Genomic DNA, 12,710 nt, shown 5'->3' on the forward strand with positions numbered 1-12,710 from the left:
CCCTCTGTGACTTTGAAATAGAACTTGAATGGTGAAAAGGATAATATAACAATAGTTTGTTATTGTTAACAAATTAACAATAAAGACCAGAGTCCTTTGCAGGCAGTCTCTCAGGAGAAATAATATGGCAGTACTAACGTTAGTAAGCTTGGTGCATGAATTGTCTTTTTATGTAATACCAACTGAGTTGAAAAATTGAAAATTTGACATTTAGGTTCATGGTTTATCAAAACGTATAGAAAATTAAGAGTATTTTGAATCACTTGTACTTTGTTTTCTTTCTAGCTTGTATCTAGTTTTGTATTAGAGTGCATACTGTACAGAATAATGTGCACCATAAAATTCTGGCTAATTGAGGTTTTGTAATGATCTTTGAATGCAGCAGGGGAGCTCATTATTTAAAGGGATACTGAGATGCCTCTAAAGAACAATAAATGAAGAAACATTTTGAATATCATCACCCCTGATTTATCTAGTTTATATATTAGGATAGTGCAAAAGTAATTGCGGTTTTTTTAAGTTTTTCCCTTTAAACCACAGTTACTTTTGCACCAACCTACTATTTGGTTTGGGAGAATTTGGAGCACAGTTATGTAGAGAGCCAAGACTGTCAGACTAAAAGGCAAAAGCCACACAGAACTCCCAGTTGCCTGTTTATAGCTGCTGGTTCTACTTTCTTCCTTAGGCAGGATGTAGTGTTGTTTGTATTCCTGAGTCTGAAAGAAGACTGCCATCTCTGAGTGTCTAACTTTGGTCTCTCTATTCCCAAGTAAACATAGTTGGTTGTAGAAGAGATGACTTGACATTTGAGCTGACCATTAAAGGACAGTTCCGCTTTGGATACAGAGAGATGGAAGTACAGTGTAGGAAGAAGAAACAGCCAAGGGACAGAATCAGGACATTGTGTGATGCCTTTGGAGATTCAGTGAGGAAGCCAGTTTGATCAAAGTTGAGCAGAGAGAAGGAAGAACCCCAGGATTTGTGTACCCATGACATGCCCGGGAACTCTGGTAGGTGTTTCAGATCTGTGAACTCTAAATCTTTGGAATAGCCCTGCAAGGTAGCTTTTTATTCAAGTATTGAGTTTATAAAATACTCTCTTTACTAAGAGGGAACATAATTTCAGAAATCACAACATTCTAATTAGTCAGTGAAAACCTGAACGAGGCCAGTGGGAAACACAGAAGAACAGGAGACATTTTAGCAATCTGATGGAGGGCAATGGAGGTGGAACTGATTGGCTGTGAGAAGGGGAGGGTTAACAGGTAACTTCAGGTTTCCAAGCGCCTGTGAAATTGGTGGTGCCAATAAGAGAAAACAGGAGTTTGAAGACAAGGTGTCTAATTTACTTTTAAGAATATGTGGAACTTACAGAAAGCAGTGAGAGGAAATGATGTTGCTAAGGAATGCGTAGAAGAGAAAGGAAAACAGGACGAGAGAACCCAGGTTGTTTTCGTGCACAGGACAAACCTCTTCTAATTCTTCACTGTGGAAAATTTCAAATGCACTCAGAAGTTAATAGTTCAGTGAATCCCCATTATCCGTAGCCAGATAATCACCTCTATCTCCCACACTCCGCTCCCCTAATTATTTTGAAACAAATCTCTAGGAGTTGGGACTATAATCTATATTTGTATAATTCTGAATTTTGTGTTCTTTTCACATCTTGCCTCCTTGACAGAGCCTCATCCAAGCTCTGCCTGAATATTTGTAGAGACAGAGATGCAATGCATTGAGGTAGCTGTGTCCTTTTTTTGACTAGCCCTCATTGTGAGAAAGTTTTCCCTTTCATTGAGCTGAAAACTAGCAGATTCATTACTCTGGCAAGGACACACGAGCGCATGCTGGAGTCAAGAGTAGATTTAGACCTTAGAATATTTTTATATTGGATTTGTAGTAAACCGTTTTTCTCTAAAGATCATAGGGGTTGCAAACAATTTTTCTGCTGCCATATGATGGAGTTGTCACCAGCTGGCTTCAGGGTGCTTTTGTAAGAGCAGTCTGGGAGACACGTAAAGCGCAAAAACATATTTTAGACATTAAAAAAGATTCTGTCAGGAAAGCTTAGCTTCTCTTGTAGGTGTAAATTTTAATTACGTATTTTTAAAATGTTACCAAAGTAATCCACATTTTTTAATTAAATGTTTTTTTTTCTTTTAAACTTTTACTAAAGTATAACTCACCGCTTAAAAATTGCACTAATCACAAAAATTCGGTTCAGTGAATTTGTACAAAGTGAACAGAACAGCCCTCAGAACAAGCAGTAGGATGTTACCAGCAACCAGAAGTCCCTCGAATGCCACTCAATCACTAGTCACTGCTCTGCCTCAGAGTAACTGCTGTCCTGACTTCTACCACCATTGCTTTCTGGGTTGTTGGGGGCTTTGGCCTGTTTCTGAACTTCATGTAAATCGAGTCCTACTATACGCACTCATTGGTTTTCTAGCTTCTTTGGCTTAATGGTATGTGAGATTAATCCATGTTATTATTGTGTATAGATGTAGTTTGTTCATTATGTTTGCTGTGGAGTATTCCGCCGTGTGAATGAATGTACCTCAGTTTATCCCTTCTATTGTTATTGTTGGATTAGTGCTGTTATGAATATACACATCTCTTGGTGAACATTTTGCACATTGCTGCTGGGTGTTTCTAGGAGTGGGATTGTCGGGCCATTGGTTACACATCTATTCTGTTTTAGTAGGTATTGACATCCAGCTTTCCAAGGAGTTGCAATAGTCTACACTTGTAATAGTTTCATATTTGTTTTGTCTACTGTCCTGTTCAATAGTGGATAGCCTGTCTTTTCATTGTAGTTAACATATTATACATAACTTAAAAATCAAATTTAAAAAATCAAATGTAACAGAAGGGCTTAAAATGAAAATCAGCAATTACTTCTAAACCCTATACTTTCCTTCCCTAAGTCACACTTTTCAGAAGCAACAGTTTGTAACTATTTCTGTTTTTAACAACTTTTAAGGCAGTGATCAGGAACACAGATTTCGGAGCCAGGCTGCCATTCTTATCTTGGCTCCCCCACTTACTCGCTGTGCAACCTTGAGCAAGTTATGTAACCTCTCTGTGTCTCAGTTTCTTCATCTACAACATGGGGATTAATTATAGTACCCACCTCATAGAATTGTGAGAATTATGGCATTACTTGTCTGTTGCTAGACAATGGCATATAGCTGTTCTTGATGCAACAACTTTAGACATTGTCTACTGATGGACTTCCTACTAAGACAGATAAGGATTTAGCTAAGTGATACCCTTTCTTACCTTCCCTCTGCCTTTTCCCATTCTAGCTATATCACTCTTTTCCATTCATTCATTGAACTACATCCTTATATATAATTGATAACAAAGTTAAATCCTTCTTGATTGGTGTGTGTATTTACATAATTATGCTATTTGTGTAATTTTCTTATTGCAGAGCTGCCTAATACGCAGATTTATGTTTCCTTCTCTAGATTTCAATTTCAAAATCTTTGTGCCATTCAAAGCAGTATGTCCCTAAAGTCAAGTTTGAGTTTCTTTCATTCTCTTACCTAATTGCCTTAACTAAATTTTCAAGATTTAATTGGAAAATTAACCTCTTCTTCTCATTCCTTCTGCCTATCCTATTTATTCCCCTTATTTCCTGGAGATCTTCTTCCTGGAATTTTCATCACCTGCCCCAAATTGGGCTTCTCTCTTGGTTTGTCACACACCTGTCATCTTGGTTTAGGAAATCATTTTCTCTTGACTTGGATCTACTGTTTTCTGGATCACTTTCTTCTTTCTTGCGTTATGCCCTCATTTTGCTGGCATAGATCTTGTAACTTTTTAATAACGGATGCAATCTCCAGCAGGCTCTTTGTTCTCTCTGAATCTGTTTCCTTATCTGTTTGAAATGAGGAAATGATTTGTAACCATGCCTCACCATGTTACCATGAGGGTCACAATAATACGTGTGAAACCAGAGTGGTTTCCATGGAACAGTGCGTTCTGGCTTTTGGTCTTGTCCTGTAGGAACACTTCCCATCTGGTACAGAAAGAATCTCTCACCTGCCTCACCCACGTTACAGGGCCTCCTGGTAATCTCTAGATTTTCTTTTTCTTTGTTCTGAGTGTCCCACCTTGTCATTTAGAGCATGCCAATAAACCAGGAGGTGTGGGTGCCCCAGAGAAGGCAGCACTTACTGCCGGGTATGGGGAGTGTGGTAAGCACTGGTTTGTTGGGCACATGCAGTGTTAGGGCTTTGCTACTCTGTTTTACACTGTGCTGTTTATTATTCAGAAATTTAAACTGTTTATTTTTCAGAAATTTAGACTTTCCTTTCCTTTTGTCAGGTTTAAGCCGTTTTTTCCATTCCAAACCTTGCAAGGATTTGAAGAAGATGAAGACGAGCATATCCATATACAACAATGGGCACTTATTGAAGGCCGGCTGAAAGTCACACTGTTAGAATGTAGCAGGTACGTTCTGTGTTTTGTCGTGGGAAAGAAAGTGCAGTGAAAATGTACTTAAGCAGTATTTGTGTTTATTCCCCCTTTGTGTTCATTTATATTGTATTATCTGTAAATTCTTTAATCATAAATTTCATAAAAGTAGTTCTTTTCGGATTGCAGAAATTATAAACCGTGTTTTAGAAAGCATTCCAGTGGGGAGTCATTTACTCATCTTTGATTCCCAGTTTTGGATGCGTGATACTCTGTTGTCGTATGTCTGCCTTACTACCTGTTGGAGAGCTGTTCATAGCATAACTGTTTCGAGAATTGTTCGTGATAATTGGAAATACCCAGAAAGTTACAAAACCAGACTTGGAAACTCCTGTGATTCTTAAAATGTTAGAGCTGGAAGGGAATCTCCAAAATAATCTTGCTCAAACTCCTTGTTTTACTTTACGAGCCCCATATTCTAAGCTGTGTTCATATCTGTCTTGAGCTACGTAGTGCATTAGCCTCCTTACTTATGTCAACATGAGAACATTCAAACCTGTAGAGAATTTTTATAAGAGTTAAATTATTTGAGCCAAACGAACGACATGCCGGAAAGCAAGATCTCAGATGCGCTGGAGAATGACAGTTTTGCAGTGTCTTTTTATACATTCGGAATTAAGGGGGGAAATGTAAGGAAGCTGCATGAAGGTGGGAGAAAACAAGGTGCAGGATAGTTAACAAGATCATGTGCTCCCTTGAGGGTGGTTACGCTTCCAAGAGATCTAAAAAAAGAGGATACCTCTGGCATTTCAAAGGTGCGATACACAAGAACAATGGACAGGGCTTGCTTAAGGCAAAGATAAATCTTTTTATGGGCCTTTGGCGTGACTCCCCACCATGACCTGCCCAGTTAGGAATTTATGATCAGATCACCCTGTGAGGTTACTTTTGGTAAGATTTTTTTCCTGAGCTCTTTTTTTGTCCATACTCACCTCCTAACACTGGTTAGGAATATAACAATCAGCATGAGCTTTTCTAAACGCAAATCTAATTGTCACTCTCTTTAATAGTCTTTAATGGTTTCTTCATTACTTGTGGAATATAGACCCAAATCATTGCCATTGCCTACATGCCCCTTTTACCTCTCTGGTGTCTTTCTCTGCCCAGCCCCTCAGCCACATAGGTCTTCCTAAGGGAAGGTGTTAGCAAAGCTCTTTCTCTGAATGACCCGATTATAAATATTTTAGGTTTTATGATTCACATGGCTTCTGTTACAACTACTCAAATCTGCCATGTAGTGTGAAAGCGGTCATAGATAGGCAGGAGGTAAACAAATGGGTGTGGTGTGGCTTGTGTCCATAACTTTCTACACATGAATTTTGTAATTTTCGTGGGTCATGAAATATTCTTTTTCCCCCCAACCATTTAAAAATGTAAAAACCACTGATAGCCCACAGGCCCCACAAAAACTAGCAGGGGGCTGGAGTTGGCCTATGGACAACCATAGTTCATCAGCCCCTGCTTTAGATATTTTGAAGTACCGATCTCCTTGTGTGGGCCCCCCACTGTTTTTACAGGCTGAAGGTCCTACCCCATTTTCTGCTCCTTGAAACCAGCCTTTCTTGGTTCACCTCAAAAGCTACCTCCTTAGTATGTGTGCTGACCATTCAAAGTACAAGTATTCTGTTGTCCTTACACCGCATTTATATTACACTTGTTTGTACCAATTCTTTGGTACTTATCACGTCTATTTTTATTTCCAACTCAAAAACAAGTGCTGAAGTACAGAGGTTATATTTTTGTACCTAATATATTTGTGCCCTTGCTAATAATTAGGTTAATTTTGAGTATATTAATGATATGCTAAATATTTTTTTAAGTCTTGGAGTGACTAATTATTGTGCCCCATTATATCAGAAAGTCTGAAGAGGAATTCATTTCTCAAAGAAAGATAAAGTATGCCATAAATTTTGTAAACTGAACTTCAGTGTACAGTAAAATGACATATACAATAAAAACTTAGCTTTGTACAAGTCTGAATTTGAAGTAGCTAAGCTAATATGCCATGGACAGCATGAGCATTAAATATATAATTAGAATTTGGTTTTGTCATATTAACATTTAGAAGGATATTTTTCAAGTGGCCTGTGGCAAAGGAAATTTTGAACCCATGCTTGTTTTTTTCTTTCAGTGAATGGCATGTAGATCCACAGGCCTCAGAATCATCCTATTGGATTATCTTTCCCCATATAATCATAGCCATGTCTAGACATTTGAAGGACAGTTTTTCACAAAATTTCTTGACTCTTCTGTTCTTAATTCCTATCTAACTACTCATCCACCCATTCCCCCAACCTGCAAAGATAGCCTTGAAGGAGATTTATTTATTTATTTATTCATTCATTCATTCATCAGATTTACATGTTCTAAACCTTTGAGAGTAAATTTTGCCAAGGAGGAAAGAAATAGAAGTATTCATAGAAAACAAACTGTTTATTGAAAATATTGGAGTTCTTGTACAACTGGAAGCTTTATGCTTCAGGAGCCAACACGAAGTGGAAGTAATATTGGTTTTTGAGTTAGAAAGTGCTGTCTTTACATCCTAGTTACATGTTCTTAGGCAAGTTGCACATCTGTAAAATGGGCAAGGGTGTCTGTCATCTTGTCGGTGATTGTGATCAGAGAAGGTACATAAATAAACCACGGTGCCTCCCACATGGTAAACCTTCAGTAGATAACAGCTTCTGTTATTAAGCCTTAGTATAATCGTTATAGTGTTTAGCAAGAAGAAAAATCTTTAAACAAAACTTTTTTGCATGTTTGATCGTGACAATTGGAATTTGAATGTTCTTAAAAGGGTCTCATGCTGTAAAGGGAGGATCTTTTCTAATTATCTGAAATAGAGTTTTGAATTTCCCAATTAAAAGCTTGGGGGTGGAAACACAATTTTGTTTTAAACATTGTTTCTAACACTTTACTTCTGTCAAATTTTTTAAAAACACAGTCATTCTGAACAGTTGTGTTTTTTTCCGTTGGCTAAAGTTGATTTTGTATGTGACAGATGAACTCAAGTGCTGTATTTGTAGTACTGCTATTAGAAGACTAAATTACTGCACATTAGTGTTAGTCGTATTGTTAAGATTATTATTTTTGATTTATCATTTATAGTCAGTCTTAAAGGATTTGAAGTATATCTTATAGTCTATCTTAAAGTACATTTGAAGTATAGTCTATCTTAAAGGATTTTGCAAAGAAAACGTATGCCCATGTGCAGTTAAATAGAATATGAATTAGATTAAAAACAACCATATAGAGAAGAGATCAATTTTCTGGCAGCAAAGGGAGCTTAACGGATTACTTAGCTCTCAGTTTCTGATAAATTTCTGGCGCCAAATCCTAGGAGAGATTTGTCACATTTTTATGTAAAAGACATTGAATGAAGTAATGGATGCATTTTCTTCTCTTTGGCTGCTTTTATCAACCAGTTGTATTTTAAAAAACAAAATAAGATTATTGTCAGTGAAGGCAAAGCCTGTGAAGTTTTGCTGCGTGAGGTTCTGCACTCTAAAGCAGTACATTTAGGGTGCAGCCTGTCTAATTATAGATAGAAGATTCTAATTAAGGTCAGTTCTTTACTTGAGTCAGTCACACTTATGAGTATACTGTTCTAAAGCCTGTGTTTTCTCAGCAGCTTCAAACGAAATGTTGTTTTGTTTTACTGGGTTCCAAAAATACATCGTTTAAAATTTTCTTTAATGTTAACACAAATACAGAAAAGAAAATCACAGCAGTTAACATTCTTCTACTCTATTCCCAAGAGTCCTACCTTATTCCTTAGTTATCTATTATCAGCACAGATTCATGGATTTTAATATTTTTCAATATAACTCTTTACTATTCTTAATTATTTTGTGCCTCAGTTGTCCCTGATTTGGCCACTAGGAACCCCTTCAAACTGGCTCCGTATTCTTGTGACGTGACCCCGTCCCCCTTTTTCTGAGGTCTTTATTACTTTCTGGTTTAACAAGTGTTCCAGGTTCATTTTTCATCTTCTCTGCCACACTTCTAGAATCAGCTATTTTACCAAAGAGCAGGGTTCCTTTTAGTAGAGAATGATATTAGAAATCAAACTTGGGTGTTGGGTGAGTTCATTGCTGCTTCATATATTACTTCATATATTCATAGCTAGGCCCTTTCAGTGGAAAGAGTTGCGAAATACATATATGTATAGACATTTATACATATATGCATACATACACACACACGCACACACACACATAATTTAGAAATCATTTGTTCCCCCAATACTTCCAATTCCAGTTCGTCCTCATAGGGTTGTTCCTTGCCTTGGTTCTTTCCTCGTTCCCTTGAATCCTGGCTCCAATAACGTCAGCAGTTCTACTCATTTGCTCAGTCCTGAAATACATCTCAGACAGTTTCAGAATTGCTTTGTCCATACAAATATAGAAAACATACTAAAAGGATTCAGGATGTATTTGCAGTTCTCCCCTACACTACCCAGGAATGAGGGTGTATGGTCAAGTACTGCACAGTCACGTGCTACATAATGACGTTTCGGTCAACGACAGACCACATATATGACGAGGGTCCCATAAGATTATAATGGAGCTCAATTTCCTATGAGAAATGGAAGGGTATTTCCAATGGAAGGCTGGTTCAGGAGGAAAATTTTCTCTCTCTCTCATGGGAGCAGTATCTGTGAGGTGTGGCACTAGATTCCCTTGCACTCAGAACACCCCAATTTTGGGTACACAGATTCCATCCCAGTCGGTGAGCCACTGACCTGTTTCACACAGAGGAGCCTGTCCCCCCAGCACTACATATTCAGAGGGCACTGCAGCCCTCCCAGATCTGGCCTGATGGTCTTCAGAGGACATTGCTGTCAATTCTTTGTTGAAGACCCCAGATCCTATACAGGACACAGGTCCACCAGAACTGCAACCTTAGCAAGTTTCAGGTGCCACTGCCACTTCAGGAAAAGCTTTCCGTGACGCTATAGAGCCAGCCTGTCCATGTACCCTGGCAACGTGCTGGACAGTTTTGTAGCCTGGGAGCACGAGGCTGTACCATACAGCCCCGGTGTGTGGTAGGCTCCACCGTCTAGGTTTGTGTAAGTGCACTCTGTGGTGGTCGCACAACGATGACAGTGCTTAACGATGCTTTTCTCAGAACATATCCCCGTTATTAAGTGATACATGACTGTATTCATAAATTAGACTAATTTCCCCTTCAGTGTGACTATCTCTTTCATGTGAAATATAGTTGGGTTTATTTGTTTCAGTTCACTTTCAGTTTTGGTGTACCCCAACCCCTGCCTTTCCATCCATGATTCTTATTTTTGTCTATATAGAGAGCATTAACATGCTTCCAAAAGCCACAACTATACAAAAATGTATACACACAGTTCTTACTCAGCACGGCACTGTGTTAACCCAAACCTTGCATGTCAGAACTATGCAAAGTGGGGACACAATGCTGATAGGCAGTTAACACCGAGTGAGGACTATCATTCGGATCTTCTGTGTCTTGACTAATTTTTTGGTCTAGTTTTGTCAATTACTGGATGAAGTGTGGTGTTCACATCTTCAGCCATGACTCTGAATTTATCTCTTTTTGTAGTTTGGTTTTGTAGTTTGGTGCATATTTCTTCTTGATACATTGACCCTTTTATCATTATGAAGCAGACTTTTCAGAGATTCCAAATTTGGAATTCATCTGTCCTGGGTCTGTGTAGCTTGTCTTTTATCCCCCCACCTTCTCTTCCCTAAGGTTATTGTGTTGGAAAATAATATTGTTTCTTTTGTATTATAATTGAATACCTTCATTGCTATTTCACATAGCAAAATGTAGCTGTTTTAATTCTGCTGATGTCTGAATTGTAAAAAGAATTTAAGAAAATTAACTAGGAACCCAACTGACATAAAACCAAAGCAAAATGCCAAACTCCAAGATGTTTTAAATGTGATATTGGCATGCTATATACTTATATATAATATCTTCAACAGAAGTGAACTGTGAAATGAACTATGGTCAGAAAATAAGAATTCCTCGCTTTGTGCCATTAAACCGTAACTGTCAGTCTGTGCTTCTAATATATTTTATTTGCAGGTAGGATTCATGATTTTGTTCAAAAGATAACTGCCTCTTTTTCTTTTTCTGTCAAAATTTCTTAAACTCATTCATCTCAATTTATATAGTCCAGACTCTTCACTAGCTGTGTGATCTTGAGCAAATTACCCAGTCTCTCTGTGTCACAATTTTCTAATCTGTAAATTAGGGTAAAAATATTGGTAGAATAATCTGGTAGAATAATCGTGAAAATTGAGTGGGATAATAAATGTAAAAGCTCTTAAAACTGTCCTGCAGGCAATGTTCGCTCCTACCACCACTGCTGCTGTTTCTACCACCTCTGCTACCAGTTCTTCTGCCACTGGCACTATCAGTAGTGAAGGCATTTTGTCTAAGTACTATGGTAAACACAGAAAATTGTCAAGTCTAACACCTGCACTCTAGAAACGTAAAATGTAGTTTAGGGCTAACACAAAACAAATACATAAGTAAGCTGACCACATAGGCAGTCTGATTTGAATTGAGGCTTAAATAATAAGTACTACAGAAATGTAGTGCAAGGAAAAACTAGTTTGGAATTGAAGCTACTATGGAACACTTCGTGGTAAGAGGTGTATCTGTGTTATTTATCCATCAGTGGTTGGACATACTCGTGTGGGTTTCCACGTTTTGGCTGTTAGGAATAATGCTGCTGTGGACAGTCATGTCATATTTTTGTGTGAATGGATGCTCTTATTTCACTTTTTTCAAAGTGGCTGCACCATTTTACATTCCCCTCAGCAATGTATGAGGGTTCCAGTTTCTCCAGATCTTTGCCGATACTTGTTATTGTCTCTTTTTTTATTGCTCATCTAGCGACTGTGAAGTACTATCTTATTGTGGTTTTGATTTGCTTTTCCCTGATGTCTAATGATGTTGCGCATATTTTCATGTGCTTATTGGCTATTTGCATATCTTCTTTGGAGAAATGTCTATTCATATCTTTTGTCTGTTTTTTAAATTGAGTTATACTAGATAGACCCTTATGAGGTACATGATTTGCAAATATTTTCTTCCATTCTGAGGATTGTGACTTACATGGTGGTGTCCTTTGAAGCACAAAATTTTAGTTTCGGTGAAGTTCCATTTATCTGTTTTTTCTTTTGGTACTTGTGCTTTTGGTGTTTTACCTTAAACCATTGCCTAATCCAAAGTCACAAAGATTTGCTTTTATATTTTCTACTCTTACATTTAGGTCTGTGACTCATTTTAATGAGTTAATTTTTGTTAAATTTTGCATTATTTTTTTAAAAAACATAAGGTGATATGAACAATATAGAATAACTTACGATTTCAAGGGAGGATTCCAAGAAGTGTGCTTTTTGATCCTGAATCCAAAGGATTAATATCTGTTGGGACGGAGTGCACTCGCAGATGCACAGCTTTCTCTGCATGGTAGTTAAGGCCCTTAGGTAGTTTGCTCTTTTGAACAGATGGTGGCAGCAAAGGTTTGATAAATGAAAATTCTTATTTTTCTAAACTTAGTATTTTATAACTGCAACTCTTCTTAATGTTTTTGGCAATAGGTTGATAAGCACTGTTTAAAAATAATTTTTAAGATTTAAAGTTAGGGATTTTTTTTTGCCATCACTTTTTTCATGCTTTTCTGTTTATGAAAGTCAGTTTGTGAAGTATGGACATGATTTGCTTGAGTTCTCTAACTAACTGTATGTGTTCATCCACTTTCTTTCATTATCTCACTCCTATCCTATCTACGTGAGCTTCATGTAGAGGAAAAGCAAAAGTAATGATGTCAGTTAATGCTAAAGTGATTCTCGAGCTTACTCCTAAAACGTATTGGCAGACTTATGTTCTGATTTAGAAGATAGATAATACAGAAGTTGGACATGTGGGTAACATTTTTTCCTCCAGTAATAAAAAGTGCTTTATATATCATGTCAAGATTGGACCTGAGATTTCCTTTTTAGATCTGAATATTAAGCAGTAAAATTAAGTGACGCAATTATTCCTTGACAGCTGTTTTCAAGATAATAGAAATAAACATTTATTAAACACTTACTTTTTGCTAGCTACTATGCTAAATGCCTTGCATGCAGTGTCTTCTTTATTCTCACTACAGCTCTTAAGAGGTTAAGTACTATTTTTGCCCTGAATGTTTCAGAGGAAGAGATGGGCTTAGAGAAATTAAACAATTTGCC

The 12,710-nt window shown here is 37.4% G+C and overlaps 1 protein-coding gene across 4 annotated transcripts in view; it reads left to right on the forward strand.

Moving 5' to 3' along the window:
- The window catches only part of PDZD8 (PDZ domain containing 8), a 74,433-nt gene that overhangs the window by 15,597 nt on the left and 46,126 nt on the right, over positions 1 to 12,710 (forward strand). For all 4 annotated transcript variants that reach the window (XR_004425367.1, XM_033131362.1, XM_033131364.1 and 1 more), the window contains exon 2: positions 4,333 to 4,458. Coding sequence is in view for 3 of the 4 variants with exons in the window: in XM_033131362.1 (XP_032987253.1) it covers positions 4,333 to 4,458 (126 nt within the window). In the remaining variant the exon portion in view is untranslated. The remainder of the gene's footprint in view (positions 1 to 4,332; positions 4,459 to 12,710) is intronic.

Source organism: Rhinolophus ferrumequinum, chromosome 16 (assembly GCF_004115265.2).
Source record: "Rhinolophus ferrumequinum isolate MPI-CBG mRhiFer1 chromosome 16, mRhiFer1_v1.p, whole genome shotgun sequence".
Taxonomy (NCBI): domain Eukaryota; kingdom Metazoa; phylum Chordata; class Mammalia; order Chiroptera; family Rhinolophidae; genus Rhinolophus; species Rhinolophus ferrumequinum.